Source organism: Corylus avellana, chromosome 7 (genome assembly GCF_965113065.1).
Source record: "Corylus avellana chromosome 7, dhCorAvel1.hap1.2, whole genome shotgun sequence".
NCBI lineage: Eukaryota > Viridiplantae > Streptophyta > Magnoliopsida > Fagales > Betulaceae > Corylus > Corylus avellana.
In genome coordinates, this window is record NC_142496.1 from 11,009,108 (window position 1) to 11,028,209 (window position 19,102).

The following is a 19,102-nucleotide window of genomic DNA, read 5'->3' on the forward strand; positions in this document are numbered from 1 at the left end:
ATTAGAGTCAAATTCAAATTGGATTAAATTTCGAACTCTGCACATGTATCAGTATTTTTGGCATAACTCTCCGCTCAAGTATTGGATTGAGGTGAAACTAGCTGCATGGAAAGCTAACTCAAAATAATAAAAATAATTGTGAAATAAGATTTTCCTAATTCTGAATTTGTCTATGCCATATTCTTCCCGTAATATAGAGATGAAAATCTAGACGAATCCTATTCCAATTTGTACTAGGATTTCTTCCTAATTGGACTACGAGACTGAAGCATGATTTCTCGGAGATTTCTAAGGCTTCTAGAGTTTGTTTTACACCCTATAAATAGGCATCTAAGTCTTGAAGAGAGTGTGTGCTTAGTTTTAAACATAAAATATCTTCTTTGAAGCTTGAAGAGTTGAAGAGAATATAAACATGGCAGAAGGCCATTCTAGCACCATCATGAGAGGCTAAATTTGTAATAGGATGTTGATGTAACCATTTCCAAGTAATAATTGTTTAATTATATTTTTAATTTAGAAATTTTCTATATGCATGATGATTGTATAACTTAGAGATTTGGTTTTAAAGTTTATATTCAATCATTATGAAATTCTTCTCTGGTCTTAGAAAGCTGTTTATCTTGATTGAACTCAATCCCTCATATTTTCTGTGATTATATGAATGATTGTTATACAGCGGTTTTAACTAACACATGATCAAGAGGGTTTGATAGGCCATGCCTAGAAAAGGCGAATTACTCTACACCATAGCTTAGTGTAATTTAGGTAGACAATTTGTACGACCCGAAGATGATTTATGCTTATCGCTTGATTGCGTATAACTGATTAAGCGATTTGATAGTCCATACTGTTGTGCAAATTTTAATACTCGCAAGTACACGAATCATTTGCAATATAATATTTTGCAAGTGTGAGGTCGAACCCACAGGAAATTGTGTTTTTGAAAGATCAATTTATATCTAAACTAATTAAATTCTAACCTAGTTCCAAAAGGGTTTTGAATTTTAAGTTTTGAAAATTAAAGGATAAACATAAACTAAATAAAATAAAATAAAGATAAAGACTAAAGTTTGAGAATCCACACTCACCGAATTATAACAACATACTCTATGTTCATCAATATTTATCCGAAGTTCTAACAATTAAAATCTTAGATATGTTTTACTATGATTCAAACAATTAATCAAAACCATCCCATGTATCCATTCATTGCACAAATCACAAAAGGAATCTAATATCAATTAAATCATCAGATGTATCCGTAAATCACAAAAGATATCTAGTCTTAATTAAAACACCAAATGTATCCGTAGTACAAATCACAAGGGGTATCCAATTATTTAGGCAAATAAAATCAAGCAATCAATTATGTGAAATGATCTTAAATCATCAAATGTATCCTTGAATCACAAAAGATATCTAAAAATCACTCCACACATTGAAAAGAAGTAAAATAATTGAAATATTAAATCCAATAAAATCATATAAATAAAGACTTACATAAAAGTATTGATGTTCTTCATCGGTGATGCTTTATCCTTAACCCTAGTTGAGAATTAACTCCACATAAAAATAAAACTTAAACTAAAGAAAAACTAAACTACAGAGAAAAGCTGTAGATTACATTCTATCTCCAGACTTGTCTCCCAAAACTCGTCTATGGAATTTTCCTTTTTTCTTGAATGTAAAGAGGTCTATTTATAGGGTTAGAGAAGTCTTAGAAACCCTATTAAACCTAGATAATTCGGAGGTCTGTCTCCTAGTCAAAATAGAAGTCTGAAATCGGAATAGGATTCGTCCAGATTTGTGTTCATTTATTGCGGGGTGATTTTGGCATAGTAACCGTCCGAATTAGGAAAATCATATTTCACAATGAACTGTAATATTTTGAGTTCAATTTTTAATGCCGCTTGAATCACCTCAATCTGATACTTGAACGGAAAGTTATGGTTAAAATACTGAGACATATACAGAATCTGAATTTGAATCGAATTCGAAATTTTATCCAATTTGAAATTTAATCCAATTTAACCTTTTCTTGAATTTGGTTAAACTTAACAACATCATCTAGGTCTTCTCAAAGTGTGCTTTCTTCCAAACTTTGCATTTTTTCCTTTAAAACTGTAGTTTTTCTTCAACTACCTATAAAACACTAAAAACACAAAATTAACACAAAACATTAAATAGCGACACAGCTAAAAGATTAACTAATGTAAATAAAGGAGTCCAAATATGAAATACTTGGCACTTATCACATACCTAGGGAAGAAGGACCGTACCTCATCTAGAGGTTAGGTAGATAGTTCGTGTCAACCGAAAATGGATTATACTTATTTCTTAATTATGATATTTTCTTGACTACTCGAGTGAGATAAGCCCTACATCATGCATACTATGAATTTCTATTGTTAATTTATAATTGACCATTATTATGCAGTTAGTGGTGAAATCAACCTACTATTCTTTCTCTCATGACTATTTATCTTTACTTTAACTTTTATGCATTTTCTTTTATAAAAGAAAAAAAAAACAACCTTCTTTAAATTGAGTTACTTTTGATCTTGACAAACTTAATAATGCCTTTGTAGTCCTTAAGGTTCGACACCTTCAATATAACCCTATCCTATAAAGATTCGTTCTATTGCGAATGATTATTTTTATTATTGATACTTTTGTACACAAAAAGACCACATCAATTATCTTTTTGTGTTCCTCTAGAACACCTAACAGACTATTCTCTTGGCCTCTTGGTAAGTTATAAGCAATAATGACCGAGAGAGTGTCATTTGTCCCTAAAAAAGAAGACTTGAGATTATTTGAAATTGGCTCCAGCTCAAATTCTAGGGAGGGCTCAAGGAAAGGCATGTGAGGAATACTTAGAGGCATAGACTCATTGGGTCCTTTCCAAAGTGGAAGGTCCATAGTGGCAGTAGTATCGAGCGATGGAATGATCTCGTCAATTACCGCTCTGTATCACAATCATTTTACGTCGCAGCAAACACCCAAAAATACTGAAAACATTTTTCATTAATCATTTTATGGCGAAACAAACATAGCCTAAAGATGTGTCATTACTAAGTAGAAATTTTTATAAATTTCTAATGACCTCAAAGAATTTTGCTCATGCTTATACTTCTGTGCTGAAAGGACCTACCAAGGAAGGGCGCAGGTAGGAGGTCCAATTAGTCAAAGTGGGAATGCAATGCTTATACTTCTAAGCCTTGAGATGCTCATGCTTAGTCAAAGTGACTCTTGGGGGTATTTGGAGGGCATCAAGTTTGAAGTTATCATGAACAACTTATTCCTAGAATGTCAGATGAGATCAAGGACACTGGTCAAACCCTCAAGTTTTAGAGAATCTAAAGACTAGGGGGAGGGTTGCCAAACGAGAGAGGGTATACTGTGAGTGGGAATGCAATGCCAAATCAGCTTCTACGTTAACAATTCTTAATCTTTGGTCCAACTTCAGGTTCAATTTCCTTAACTTCCACTTATTTTGACACTACTCCCTCAAAGTTTAAAAATTCTCAATTAAAGGAATTGAATTTTCAATTTCTTTCAATTACTCTATTTTGTTATGATTTTTCGTTAATTTTTTGTCAAAATACCCTAGTTTTTTTTTTTAATTAAAAGAAAAAATTGCAAAGATTTTTTTTATAAAATAATAAAGGCCTAAATCTTTACAATTTTTATTTTTATTTTTTATAATAAAAAAGGGGTATTTTGGGAATTTTGACAAGTTTTAACTAAAAATTCTAACAAAATGAGGTAATTGAAAGTTCGATACTCTTAATTGGGAGTTTTTGAACTTAAGGGGAGTATTTTTAAAATGCGTAATAATTTATGAAGGTTTTGTGAAATTATTTATTTATTTATTTATTCACTTTTGAAAATAAAAGTGATTAGATGGCCGGTGGTAAGGATTGGAGCAATTTGTAGATGGAAAACATGGAGAAGTCTCCATTTTTTGTGGTAAACTAGACCGATTGAGATCCTTCAAATTTTCTAAAATATGAACTCTTCATTTTATCTAACGCTCTAAATAAATGCAGAAGTTTGTGTGTTATAGAAATAATTAATTTTAATTTTCTACATGTCAAATCCACTTCTTTCGGTAACACAAATTTTTACATTTATTTAGATCGTTAAATGAAATAGAGTGCTCAAATTTTAAAATATAAAAATCTTAAGTTTTTTAAGAAGTCTGAAACAATCCAAATTCAAAGCGAACACGTATTCAAAATGAGGTGGCAGGTTTGGTGTGATTGGGGGAGGTAGATGGTTTTGGATAACCTAGGTTTTGGTGCGGTGGCTCTTGGTGATAATTTGGGAGGGAAAATTGGTGTTAAATTAATGCATCTTTTTGGGTGTTATTGGGCGCAGTACTGCTTTGTGGAATGTGGGGGCATGGTAGATGGCATGGATAAAATGAATTGAAACATTTATGAAAATTAAAGGTTTCAAATGAAACAATTGAAAAATAATAATTTAATTTGTTATCAACCCAATACTATAGGAAGAATTATGTAACATCCACTTTTTTATTTTTATTTCCAAATTGCATATTGTTTTACATAAACTACAATGTCCCTTCATTTTTTTTTTTTTTTTATATTAATAGGTTCCGAGTCATTTTCTTTTAAAAAAACAAATAATAAAGTTGCAGATGTGTCTTAACTGTTGAGAGACTCCAAAGTTATAGATATATGAACGTGAATTTGGCCTAGATATACTATATAAATAAAATAAAATAAAAATTAGAGTGCATTTCTTGTAGTTTTTTCAACGGCATGTTAAGATTTAATTCCATATTTATAAGAGATATAATGAAATTAAATTTGAACCATTCTTTTTTTTTTTTTTTTTTTGACATGTTCGCACAAAAGGAGAGAGTGTGATTCGAACTAGTGACACCCGCTTCATAAAACGTGGTCTTAACCGATTGAACTACCTCTTGAAAATAATTTGAACCATTCTTATAAACATTGTGGACGTGTATATATATATATATATATATATATATATATAGAGAGAGAGAGAGAGAGAGAGAGAGAGCATTAGCACTATTTAAGAGGGTGGTGGTGGTGGGCTAGGGTAGGCGCAGTTAATATGTGATTATTCTGTGCACAGTAGTGGGCTGGCATGGGGTTGCCATCATGAGCAGAGAGAGGACACAACCTAGGCTACCTAGCTAGGGCAAGAAAGAGGAAGAGGTTAGGCTTTTTGTTGAGCTACAGTGGTCCATCCCAAAAGCCCTGTTTGGATTATTCTTCTCTTATTGGCCTATTTATTGTCCTACACTCACTCGTGATCATCTTAATCTTGAATAATAATTAAACCATTTAATTATTATTGAATCCCCTAAACCCTAATGCCTTCTTTTTTTCTCTCTTTGGGTGACCTAGCAACCGGCCTAAGCCTCTCCTACATGCATATATAGACATCTTTTATCAGTTTATACTTCAACTTTTGTCCTACACGGACCACACTCTTTAAGAGCTCTAAAGATTGCAGTAAAAGTAAAGTCCAGGTTTTGTCTCTGCAAAACCCCCCCGCATGCATGCTTATGTGTGCCAACAACCGTTACAACCCTACAAGCCCTCGCCCTAATCCAATAATCCCACCTCCTTTATTTTCTAATTAACCCCCAACTACCTCGCCGTCTTTGCTTTATAAGCTGCTTTTACAGATTCATTCAAGTTTTTTCACATACACACACACACAGACACACATATATATATATATAATTGATGATCAGCCGAAAGTTTGAGCTCGATCTATATATAACTCATTTACCAATTATTAGCAACCAATAATTACACATTTTTCAACCCATTTATATATACTGGTAGCACAAAACAACAAATGCACATGCAGCCTCATCACTTTCGAGGAACCTCCTTCTCCTCTCCAGCCAGCTGCAGGGGTTATTTTTGCTTTTTTAAAGTGTTTTGTTGAGAGCTCTTGATCATGTTTTCTTGCATTGCCTGATTCTAGCTAACACCGGCTGGTTTTCTTTCTTGTCGATGGGAAGGGCCATGAGGAAATCCGTTTGGACATTTCAAATGTTTGTTCGATTTGTCTGTGTAATTGTCTGGTTGTTTGTTTTGTGTAAAGGGCAGGAAGACATGATGAGTAGTTCAATAGGTCCAATGAAGAAACAAGAGCAAGAAGCTCTCTTTTCTGCTATTCAAGGATTTGTGGGAAACTCCTGGAATGGCTCCGATCTCTATCCAGACCCTTGTGGGTGGACGCCAATACAGGTACCCTAAAACTCCTAACACCTATATATATATATATTTGCTAAAATTTCAGTTTCATTTTTAGTCATTATATTTGAAATGATTACTACCCTTTTTTAAATATATTATTATGATATTATTTTTTACATCAAATGATCAACATCTTTTGTGTTTTGAGTACTATATATTCCATTTATTTATGAAACTTTAATTTGGACGACCACCTTGTACAGGGAGTGTCTTGTGATCTTTACGATGGATTTTGGTATGTTACTGCAATAAAAGTCGGACCAGTTTACGACAACTCTCTCCGGTGTACGAGAAGAGCAGGATTCACACATCACTTGTTCATGCTTAAGCACCTAAGAATACTCTCATTCTTCAATTGTTTCTTTTCACCCCACAAAAACCCAGTAAGAATCCCCACCTCCAACTGGGAAATTTTCACAAACACCTTACAGTCGTTAGAGTTTCGATCAAACCCCGGTCTCATTGGAACAATTCCAAACACTATTGGCTACCTTAAAAACCTTCAATCTTTGGTGATTCTACACAATGGATTGAGAGGTGAACTGCCACCAGAAATAGGCAATTTAGTCAAACTCAGGCGACTAGTCCTTGCCGGAAACCGGTTTGTGGGTCGGATTCCAGAAAGTTTTGGAGACTTGATTGAGCTCTTGATACTTGACTTAAGCAGGAATAAGGTATCTGGGTTGTTGCCTCTGACTTTTGGAAATTTGACTTCACTCCTAAAGCTTGATTTAAGCAACAATATGTTGAAAGGAGAGCTGCCAGCCGAGATCGGAAGGCTAAGGAATCTCACGCTGTTGGACCTTGGGAGCAATAAATTTTCCGGTGGGTTGGCTCCGGCGCTTGAACAAATGGTTTCCTTGAAAGATATGGTGATTTCCAACAACCCAATAGGAGGTGATCTCAATGGAATCCAGTGGCAAAAGCTAAAGGAGTTGGAAGTTTTGGATCTTTCTCATATGGGTTTGAAAGGGGAGATACCGGAGTCCATGACAGAGTTGAAAATGCTGAGATTTTTGGGGCTTAACAACAACAGTCTCTCAGGAAATGTGTCTCCAAGGCTGGGATCTTTACCATGTATTACTTCTCTTTACGTTTATGGAAACAATTTGACAGGGAAACTGGAATTCTCAGAAGGGTTTTATAGGAAAATGGGAAAGCGGTTTGGAGCTTGGGACAATCCGAATCTGTGTCACCTGCAGGGTGCATTGATGTCGGAAACAGGGAATTTTCCGAATGGAGTAAAAGCTTGTAAGCAACAAACTTGTGTTTCTCATAGGCTTAATTCCAAATGCGAAGATGAGTGAGGGAAATTCAGCTTTGATGCATGCCTTCGAGTAGGCTTATATATATATATATGCTTCCCTGATATATGAATTAAGATTAATTCTTTTCGGTTCATTCAGTTCTTTATATTTAACAGATATTTTTATTTTTAAAAAGTAAAAAGACAAAAATATCCTTTAAAAATAAGAAATTGAAATTCATAAGAGAATCTAAGAAAAAAGTCAGTCAATTGTAGTCCCGTAGATACAACAACTGCATTACCAATAGCTAGCCTATATATATATATGTATAAGTAATTATCTAGTTTAAGAAAGAAAATATGACTATGTCAATTAATTTGTACATTCTTTTTTTTTTTATTTGTACATTCTCTTTTGACTACATAGATTGTTCATGACATAAAATTCATAATCTATTACCTGAAGGAGTAGGACAGCTAGCAGGCTGCAATACTAAAAAATGATTTACCTAGCCAATTTTCAAAACCACTAAACATCAAACGCTCTAAATATTTATGTATTATAAATAAGAGAAAATAAAACATATGAGCAAGAAAGAACATTAAAAAATAAATTTTACTTTTGGGCTCTTTGTATTTGAAGAGCATGAAGTTGAATTTAACACTGAATGAAGAGTTTGTTTAATGGCACATTTTGTGAGTTTTGTTAATTTTCTTTTCAAAAAAGCCAAAAGTATATATATTTCAATGTGAATGCTCTAAGAATTCCTTGGTACGTTCATATATGTACCTAAGTCAGCCTGCATTACTTGACCAAGAGGCGATGTAGCACAATACAATTTAATTTATTTATAAATTAAAGCCCGGGAGTAGGATCATCATCATTTTAGATAAAATTGATAGTATTTAATTAGTGGTTTTTAGAAGAGTAAAATTATCATTTTAATTTTTTAGACAGTTTTACCCCTCTAAAATACACATATTATTCATTTCAAATGAAATTGAGAAAATCATTTTTCCCTTCACAGGAAGCTTTAATTTATTCCATTCCATATCCAGCATTTTATCCGATTCTCATAGATTTCCCTTGAATGATAATTTTGATTGTCTCAAGCAAGCAAGATTCATATTTGGATAAATATATTATGACATCCATGAGCTGATTTTGCTCAACAGCTTCACCTCTCCTCTTAAAAAAAAAAAAAAACTGTTGTACGCCATTAGAATTTGGATTCTCTCCCGTTCGGGAAGGGATCCCGTTAATTTTATTTGAAGGGTAAAATTGCCCAAAAAAAATATAAAAAGACAATTTTATCCTTGTAAATATAAGGAAAAACTTCACTTACCCCTCCCAAACTTTTGAACTTTTTATAGACATTTCCCCTTGTTCAAAAATGTCTCACTTTGATGTATCCAATTTTGATTTCTTTTCACTTTCCCCCTTCCGTTAGAATTTTACAGTTAAATCAAACGGTCAAATAAGTAAAAGACCTTTATACCCCTAAAAATTTTTAAAATTTCAAATTTACCCTTATTTATAAATAAAAAATTAGGAAAAATTTCACTTATCCTCTGAACTTACGCGTCATTTGCAAACACCCCCAATCTTCAAAGTCTCTCACTTTGGTGTATTGAACTTTTGTTTCGTTCCAAATACCCCCTACCATTAGATATTGGAGTTAAATCAAATGGTAGTTGTGACCCGCCGTGGGTCACCAAGTGACCCATCGGAGAGTCACAAGTGTGGGTCACTTTTTTTTTTTTAATATAATAATTATAATAATAATTTTTTATTTATAAATAAGGGCAAATTTGAAATTTTTTAAAATTTTTGGGTGGGTCACTTGGTGACCCACGACGGGTCACAAGTTGTGACCCACCGAGGTCTTTCAAACTGTTAGAATACAGTGCTACTCTAATTCGTGAAAGCGTAAGAAGCGGATAGAAAACCGATGAACCCACGGGTCAAGAGTTTTTTTTAATAAAAATAAGAGCATTTTAGGAATTTCACACCCCTCCGTTAGGATTTAACAGAAAATCTTAACGGAATGTGGTAACTGAAACAAAACAAAAGTTTAATACACCAAAGTGAGAGACTTTAAACATTGGGGGTGTTTGCAAAAGCTAAGGTGTATAAGTTCAGGAAGGGTAAGTAAAGTTTCTCCAAATATTATAATTATTATATTAAAAAAAAATAAGGGCAAAATTGAAATTTCACACCCCTCCATTAGGATTTCACAGAAAATCCTAACGGAATGGGCAAAGTAGAAGGAAACAAAAGTTGAATACATTAAAGTGAGAGTTTTTGAACAATGAAATAGTGTTTGCAAAAAGCGCAAAAATTTGTGGGGAATAAGTGAAGTTTCCCTAAATATAACTAACCACTTCCCCTCCAATTCTCCCACGACCTCCTAATAATCCTCCCTCTCTCTCTCCTTCAATAACAAGCTTCAAATACAAGTCTCTCTCTAATAAGCAACATCTCCAAGCACAATCAAATTTGCTGGAGCTCCCCGAAAAGTCCAAAAATGGCTTCTCTCTTGGTACCCGCCCACAAACTTTTTCTCTTCGCGATTCTCTCTTTCTCTTTCAACCAATCCTTCTTTGCCACGTCCACTGAATTCGAAGTCGGCGGCGATCATGGTTGGGTTGTTCCCAAGGCTAAGCACGACCGCCAAATGTACAACCAGTGGGCTTCCCAGAACAGGTTTAAGGTTGATGACACCGTCCGTAAGTATCACAATATCCATTTCAATGCAACTTTTCGGTGTTTTGATACACTTGTAACTCTTTTACTTTTCTTATATGTATATAAAAGAAAATAAATGTCGTTGAATTTCAGATTTCAAGTTCAAGAAAGACTCAGTTTTGGTGGTGAGTGAGGAGGAGTACGAGAAGTGCCACTCGGCTCATCCTCTCTTCTTCGCCAACGACGGCGACGGTGTCTTCAAACTTGACAGGCCGGGGTTGTTCTATTTCATCAGTGGGGCTGCCGGCCACTGCGAGAGAGGGCAGAAGATGATCGTCAAAGTTATTGAGCCGGCGGACCCACCAAAATCCGACAACAACACGACAGCAGACTCATCCAACAAGAGTGGTGCAACTGCGATGGCTATCGTTTCTTCTCCTGCTGTCGTGCTGTTCATGCTGTCTTTCTTTGGGGTTCTTTAATTTTCTTTTGAATGCAATATTGCTATCTTGTTCTTAGTATTTATTTCCAATTTTATTTATTTTGTTTTATTTTTCTGGTTTGGGTTAGAATTTTTTTTTTTTGAAAAGTTGAATTATTATTTTTTATCAGATGAGAAATTGATTTTGCTTCGTGATTATCTTGGTGATAATTTTAAGTGATCATTGAGTTGTGTACTTTAACAATAGTTTTAGGAGGAAACCCTAACTATCAATTTATCAAAGAGAACAAAGTATATAATTATTTGCATTATCAAAAAGTTCCCGAGTTTTCAATTCTATCAAATAAATCTCTATGGGCCGGTTTGAGTTGTTATCAAATAGATCATATTCTGTACCACCAAGGGTGGCAGTTCAATGGTCTCTAGAGAATCTCTATGTAGTTGGACATGCACTAGGACCTAAGTTTGGCTCCCGCAATGTGAATCTCTTAACTTATTAATGTTAGCCACCTTGAGTCCCATTAATGCCTTAGTGGGGCGGGTGTTAAGCTATGGTTCGATTGGTCTTGAAAGAACGCATGCGGTTCCCACCATCTAGGTCCCTCATAAAAAATAAATTAAAAAAAAAAAGATCATATTCCATGTCTGTTGTATCAATTTTTTCGGTTAGGGACATTTTTAAGGGAATATATATATATATATATATATATATATATATATATATATATATATAATTAGGGACACTCAAATAGTGATATTTTGCAAATGTTCCAAATAAAGTGAATAGAATTAAAATTATGAATGTTTAAACAGCAAAAAAAGTCCCTAAAATGTCCCTAAAAAATGTTTAAACATTTTTATTGACACATCTCCTTTTAAAAGGGGACGTGTGAACAGTACAAGTCCCCTTTTAAAAGGGGATGTGGCAATACTGTGCACGTCACATTTTTTTAAATGTGATGTTTTGTATTATTTAAATGTCCTTACTCTTTAAAAAAAAAATTTTAAAAAAATAAAAAAAATTCAAATTAATTTTATTTTTTTAAAATAAAATAAATTCAAAAAATAAAATAAAAAATTAGAAGGATGGCTGCTGGGCTGCCGGTTGGCAACCACCCCTCGTAGGCCACCCCCAACAGCCTCAGAGGTGGCCTGCGGGCCACCCGTGAGGTCGAGGGTGGCCAAACCACCCACGGCCACCTTTGGGGTGGTTCGCAGACCACCCTTAGGGTCGGGGTGGCCCTCCCATGACAGTGGCTACCGGTTTCCAAAATTTGTGTGATTGAAAGCGGATAAATTTTGAAGTTTTTGGCCGTGGATGGTTATTATAAATGCAAACTTCGGGCGCCAATATTTTTAAAATGAGGGACGTTTGAACAGTAATACTATTCACATGTCCCTATTTACGCATGAATAGGGGCATGTGAATAGTCCTTTTTTTTTTTTTTTTTTTTTTTAATATGGACGCTTGAACAGTAAAATACCTCAAATTAGTAACATTTTAAAAAAACATCCATATTCCAAACGTTACTAATTAGGCCTTTTTTTTATTTAATTTTTAGTAGTGTAAAAGGCTTCACTCAAATTTTTACTTAGTAATTAAGTTGATGATCTACAACATTGGAAAATGATCCTCTCTATTTCAAATTCCTTCAATTTAGTGCATTTTGAAAGGTAGAAGTTTTAATGACGGTAGTGCATGCACTATCATTCAAAATACACTAAATAATAATAAAAAAAATAGAGAAGATTTGAAAGAGATGATCATTTTCTTACAACATCAGGTGGTGCATTCCTCTTTGACCAGTTTGGTCAATTTAACAAGGCCCAAATAAAAGCTTCAAGAACAAAGATTCAGGGAATATGGGGATGTGAGGCCACAAGATGGAAAATATATATATATAGTAGTTGATATACTTAAATAGACCCAAGTCAATTAGCTGAAAAAGTGTGGGAGGTGAATATGGGTTTGAATGAAAGAATGGATTTAAGCTTAAAAAAAAAAAAAAAAAAAAAAAAGAAAAAGAAAAAAAAAAAGAAAAAAGAAGAAGGGGGATTTGAGGTTAAAGTTGAACATTTCCTCTCTATTTCTTGTAGATTCCATTAATTAACGTGGCCATTATTTTACCCTATATGTTTTTAAAAAGATTTTAACCATGAGCCGACTCCTCTCCAAATAAAGAGGATACGATTCTAAATTACTATTAAATCTAGAATATAATAATAATTCATATAATATTTAATGGTGATTTTTAGTACCATATCAAGGAGTGTGCACGTAGATCTAGACTTCAAAGCTGATGAACTTTCAAAGATGTTTTGGAGGGTAAATCAATGGATTCAAAAAAGAAAATACTAATTTAAATAGTGATGCTTCTTTTGAGGGAAAGTTGAAAAACAAAACTCATGTCCCGTAAAACTATTTGTTTGTACTCCAACTTATATGGTAATATGAGAAAAGTAATCCTTGATCTAGACCATCCATTTGGTTTACAAGTTATTTAATAAACCACTTATAACCGCTAGATGTATGACTTTTTCTGAACTTTCGAAAACTACTTTTAATTCCTCGATACCATAGGTCCATAGGTGACAGATCAGGTACGGTGACACCTCATCAACGGTGTGAAATTGTAGTACACATTATTGTGCTCATGCAACTGAGCTCCACCATAGTATATACCCATCCTTCTTTCACTTTGAAAAAGATTCTCCCTTTAATATCTAATTAGAAAAGGGAGAGAGTTTGCCGTGGAATAAGAAATTTTCCAACTAGACCCCACAGTTCTCAACAGCTAGCCGTTTGAATCTGACAACATTTTGACCGTTACGAACAATTCATTCAAAAAGTTTTTCAAAATCATAACGCTACCACCCCGCCACTTCCCCCTCTTTCCATTTCCAACAAGCTTCTCTGCTCTGCTGTTTTTGCTTCTTCCTATTGATTTTCCCAGAAGGCCCTTGGGTTTCTTTTCGGGAAGAGTTTTGAACTTTCTGGCATTTCGAGCAGTTTTACCAACTGGGTCAGCGAGAAAACATTCCAGGAATGTTTGGATAGTGGAAAAAGCCTCATAGAAAACCTTCCTATTGATTTTCCCAGAAGGCTCTTGGGTTTCTTTCAGGGAAAAGTTTTGAACTTTCTGGCATTTCGAGCAGTTTTACCAACTGGGTCAGCGAGAAAACCTTCCGGGAATGTTTGGATAGTGGGAAAAACCTCATAGAATGCCTGTGTCAACAAGGTCTCAGATCACCAAACAGGGGCAAAATGAGCCAAACTCAGAGCAGCGAACCAGGCCGAGAGCTAATCAAGAAGACACCCACGTGAATCTTCCTCTGAGAAATCCACACCATGGCCTCAGAGAGAAGATGAAAGCGTTGACCCTCTTGTATGAGCAGCAAAAGCAAGCCTCTGCAGCGCTCAAGAGCCAGTCTTTGAGGCCGCCCGAAGAGCACCGGTTTACGACCCACCCAATCGTCGAGCTCATCGGTAAGGAAGAAAAAGAAGAAGAAGACAAGGAATCGAAGCGAAACAATGTCATGAGAGAGAACGCAATGCCCAAATTGCCTAATTCTACAATCACAAAAACTTATGTTCTGCCTCGGCCGCCGATCGATGACGCCAAGGAGAATGTGGTGGCGGGGTCGGATCGAATTGTCGGGTTTTCATGCCCAAGAAAGGCAACGGTTTCAACCACGGTGGCACGGAAGCTGTCGATGGGGGCATTAGCGGGCATTGGCGTGAGCAAGAATGTGCAAGAATTGGAGAAAGTTTCGGAGAAGCCCGGCACGGGTGGGAGTCGGATTCTTGTGTTTGTGAGGGTCAGGCCCATGGCCAAGAAGGAAAAGGAAGCTGGTTCAAGATGCTGCGTCAAAATTGTGAATCGACGGGACCTTTATCTGACGGAATTTGCGAATGAGAATGATTATCTGAGGCTCAAGAGGCTTCGTGGGCGACATTTTACTTTCAATGCTTCGTTTCCGGACAACGCTACTCAGCAGGAGGTTTATTCGACTACGTGAGTCTGTGAAGTTATGAGCTTTCCTAATTGTTTTTCTATATTTATATTCATTGAAAATTTTAGATCATTCCTGAGAATGCTGCTTGCTATTTTTCCCTTTTAAAGATTCCTTTGATTGTTTGTTGAAACTCTAAAACAATCTAGGTGTTTAAGTTGTTCATATTTGTTCAATAGCTGAGAAAATGAGAGAGAAAGAAAAGGGAAATGAAAATGAATCTTAGATTGTATATGTTTAAAGGAATTGGAAAATTCGACCCAACAAAGCTAACGGTACTTTAGACCTAGTAAATTTTAGGGTTTTGTTTCCTGAGGTCAAGAGTGTTGAATAATATAATCAATAAGTTTCTTTCCTTTTTTCTACATTTTCTCAGCAACCAAACAGAAATACAAAAATAGTTCATTTTTCCCAACAAAGCTAATGGTACTTTAGTCCTAGTAAATTTTAGGGTTCTGTTTCCTGAGGTCAAGAGTGTTGAATAATATAATCAATAAGTTTCTTTCCTTTTTTCTACATTTTCTCAGCAACCAAACGGAAATACAAAAATAGCTCATTTTTCCCTTTTGATTTTCAGAATAGCGGATCTTGTGGAAGCTGTCCTGCAGGGAAGGAATGGGTCAGTATTCTGCTATGGTGCCACCGGAGCTGGGAAAACATATACAATGCTAGGTACGGTGGAGAATCCTGGAGTGATGGTTTTGGCAATTAAGGATCTCTTCAATAAGATAAGGCAAAGGAGCTCTGATGGGAACCACACTGTTCATCTTTCCTATCTTGAGGTCTATAATGAAACCGTACGGGACTTGCTCTCCCCTGGAAGGCCTCTGGTCCTTAGAGAAGATAAACAGGTGGTATATTCAAATGAATTTCCATTGCTATTAAGAATCATGTGTCCTGTGCTTTTTTTTTTGTAAATTGTAGACTTTGAAATGATTTCCAAACTGCAAATTTCTTTCTGATGCCTTATGTTTGTACAAAATTACAGATTTTATTGCATACATTTATGTGAAAAACTTACTTATCAAATGTTGGAATAACATTTAATTTATAAGGAAAACTTCACCCTAGACTCCTGAACTACCACGCGTTTTGAGAAACTCTTCCAAAGTTTAAAAACTCTCAATTTGAACCCTTCAACTTTCAATTGCAGTCAATTTAAATCTCTCTGTTAATTTTTAAACGTTAAAAGTGAAACAATGACTATTATATTCTTGATTTTTTTTATAAAATTTCAAATTAAAAATTAAAAAAATAAAAAATAAAATCACAAGGTGACCCACGGTTGGGCCACCTTATGACTCCTTTCTTTTCCTTTTTTTTTTTTTTTTTTTTTTTTTTTTGAAAAAAAATCGAAGGGTAATTTTGTCTTTTTAGGGGTTTAAATGGCAAAAATTGACGGATGGAGTAATTAAATTGCATCAAATTGAAAGTTCGAAGGGTGAACAAAACGCACTATAATTCAAGGGTCCTAATTTATAAAATGTATCAAGCAAAACTTATACAATTTCTGGTAACTTGTTATATACTTTGGAAACAATTGCATATATCAAATGTTGGATTATAGGCATATATCAAATGTTGCATATATCAAATGTTGAATCATAAATATTTAAGTGATATATGTATAGAAAGTTGATTGTTCAAATCTTTTCATAGGGGATGGTGGCAGCAGGTCTCACACAATACAGAGCTTATTCAACAGATGAAGTAATAGTCCTCCCTCTTGTTCAAGAACATTTGGAAGTTTAGACAACTGATTAGATGGTGACTAAGATTACTCTTTAATTGCTTTTATTTGGGTTGTTCCAGGTGATGGCAATGCTTCAACAAGGAAACCGAAACCGAACCACCGAACCAACTCGTGCCAATGAAACTTCTTCGCGCTCCCATGCTATTCTGCAGGTACTTAGAGAGAGATAAGGCCTGCTTGGTTGTTCAACTTGTCAAGTTTGTGATTTGTTTTCCATGTATACATATGATTTGTTTTGCAGGTTGTGGTTGAATACCGAGTTAAGGATGTTGGCATGAATGTTGTGAAGAGAGTAGGCAAGTTGTCACTGATTGATCTTGCTGGGTCAGAGAGAGCCCTTGCTACAGATCAAAGGACACTTAGATCTCTGGAGGGAGCCAACATAAATCGATCACTCCTTGCACTGAGCAGTTGCATCAACGCCCTTGCGGAGGGCAAGAAACATATACCATTCCGGAATTCAAAGCTCACCCAACTTCTCAAGGACTCACTAGGTGGTGCTTGTAATACTGTAATGATTGCCAACATCAGCCCAAGCAATCTCTCATTTGGTGAAACCCAAAACACCCTTCATTGGGCTGATAGAGCCAAAGAGATCCGGACAAAGGTTCATCCTCTTATCTTCACACTCTTTTACACAAGTGTTCTAAGTTCTAAGCAATGCTTCCTTTGTTTACATTTTAGCCTTAAGAGCACTAGCATCAGCTTCCTTTTGATTTTTCTTAAGTTTAGGGTGCAAAACTATTTTTTGCTTTTATATAAAAATATATTTCATAATACATTTCCTTATTTTTCCCTATACCATTAAAATATTATTTCTTTACTAAATAAAAATTCTCTACCCACCCTCACTTTTTTCAAAAAATTCCAACACAATCCCCAATTAAAGACAAAAAGATGAAAGAAGAGAGAGGAAAGAAAAATGTTTATATTAAAACAATGTATAGAAAAACACTGTAGCTTAAGGGTTAGTTAAATGTAGGATATTTGATGTGAATAGGTTTTTATGGTATTTTTGAAATTTTTCGTAAACATAAGGAAGGGAATGACATATAGAGCATCTGCTGCTAGTGCTCTTAGAGATTACATGTTAATTATACAGTTTTATCTAATTATTTATAAATGTTGTGCCAATTATTCATGGCTAACAGATTATAGATCAGTCTTCAAGATGATATTTAACAAATTTTTCGTTATCTATCTGCACATGACTTGCAGGCATGTGAGGCAAGTGAAGAATTGCAACAGCAAGTGCCTGAATCTGAAACTGACAAGGCCAAGCTTTTACTTGAATTGCAGAAAGAGAACCGTGACTTGCGAGTACAGATGGTACGCCAACAACATAAACTACTGAACATTCAAGCACAATCCTTGGCTGCACATGCCTCTCCAACCCCTTCTTCAGTTACTTCTTCTCTGTTGACTCCTCCCACTACTACTACTGCCCAACCAAATGAGAAACGAAAACCCAGAGCCTCTTTCTTAGCTGGGAATTGTTTTACACCAGAATCCAAGAAAAAGGGGGCGGAGGAAGAAGTCAGAGAGCTTCGGCAGACTGTAAGGGCTTTGGAGGCAGAAATTGAGAAAATGAAAAAAGATCATACTTTGCATCTAAAGCAAAAGGATGATTTGATTCGTGAGCTCTCACAGAAGAGTGAAAAGCAATCATCAGGAGTGAAAAGGGTCGTCACGAGGGCTAGCTTGCGGCCAAAGGAGCCAAGCACTGGTGAGTTGAAGAGCCCTAGTCACCGTTTCCGGTCACCAATCCCTACAGCTAAAAAAAGAAGCTTTTGGGACATAACAACAGCTAACAGCCCCTCAGTTGCTACATTAAATGGAAGAAAAACTAGAAGCCATGTAATTTCTGAACCTGCAGCAGCTCCCTCCATGCTTCTTCAGGTGCTGTGATCATTATATCCCTTCTCGCTACATGTTTCCTCTTTGTATGTATACATACATGCACGCACATATATATACAACTACACACGCATGCATAGGATATATTATATGTATGCATATGAGTTTCTTTCTTCTGCAACTAATGCAGCTTGCATGTCCATGTTTCTGGTTTGTGTTCATGTTCGGACCACACATCATCAATTATACATCATGCAGCCAGGTTTTGCTCGACAAAAGCCCGAGCCACTAAAGTAACACAGAAAGGAGAAGGTGAGAAGACCAGCATGTTCTGCATATAGTGTATCTTCCTAATTAGAACATTCCATCTGCTCAATCGGTAGGTGGTATTTTGTGTTTTCCTCTACTTGTCGTGTGATCAACAAAGCAAGTATCTCAATGCTTCATTTGTACAATCTCCTCATCAAACAATACCACCCTCACTTATTCCTCTAGTTCTTAGCCATGCTTGGAGAATCCAAAAAAATAAATAAATTTATAATTTATTTGTTTTTAAGAATATGATTTGAGTGGTTTTTCTTGTCGAGCATCCTTCTTTCAATTCAAAAGCTTTTTAAGTTTGATTTAGTATTTTAAAAATTATATTTCAATCATGCTCGGATGATGATTTGATAACTCAAGTTAACAAGAGAAAAGTGTATTTAATTGCATATATTGGAATGATGGAAATTGAAATCTAATTTCTGATTCCATTTCATAATAAAGGATTCCATCAATACTTAGTGTGTATATAGTTACTAAAAAACATGTGTTATATATATTTAGGTTT

General features: G+C 35.1%; 3 protein-coding genes across 3 annotated transcripts; all 3 read left to right on the forward strand.

The window, feature by feature from the left end:
- Nucleotides 1–5,811: 5,811 nt before the first annotated feature.
- Nucleotides 5,812–7,594, forward strand: LOC132184354 (piriformospora indica-insensitive protein 2). The gene is made up of 2 exons (XM_059597965.2): nt 5,812–6,263; nt 6,476–7,594. Exons 1-2 carry the CDS (start codon nt 6,027–6,029, stop codon nt 7,577–7,579), a joined length of 1,341 nt encoding a protein of 446 aa, XP_059453948.2. The 5' UTR covers nt 5,812–6,026; the 3' UTR covers nt 7,580–7,594.
- Nucleotides 7,595–10,046: 2,452 nt separating this feature from the next.
- Nucleotides 10,047–10,689, forward strand: LOC148584468 (early nodulin-like protein 6). Its single transcript, XM_088518291.1, has 2 exons — nt 10,047–10,248; nt 10,361–10,689. Exons 1-2 carry the CDS (start codon nt 10,047–10,049, stop codon nt 10,687–10,689), a joined length of 531 nt encoding a protein of 176 aa, XP_088374417.1.
- A 2,843-nt stretch (nt 10,690–13,532) lies between these two features.
- LOC132184417 (ATP binding microtubule motor family protein) lies at nt 13,533–18,834 on the forward strand. The gene is made up of 7 exons (XM_059598044.2): nt 13,533–14,665; nt 15,241–15,514; nt 16,323–16,373; nt 16,476–16,568; nt 16,658–17,023; nt 17,635–18,315; nt 18,532–18,834. Exons 1-7 carry the CDS (start codon nt 13,872–13,874, stop codon nt 18,568–18,570), a joined length of 2,298 nt encoding a protein of 765 aa, XP_059454027.2. The 5' UTR covers nt 13,533–13,871; the 3' UTR covers nt 18,571–18,834.
- The last annotated feature ends 268 nt before the right edge of the window (nt 18,835–19,102 follow it).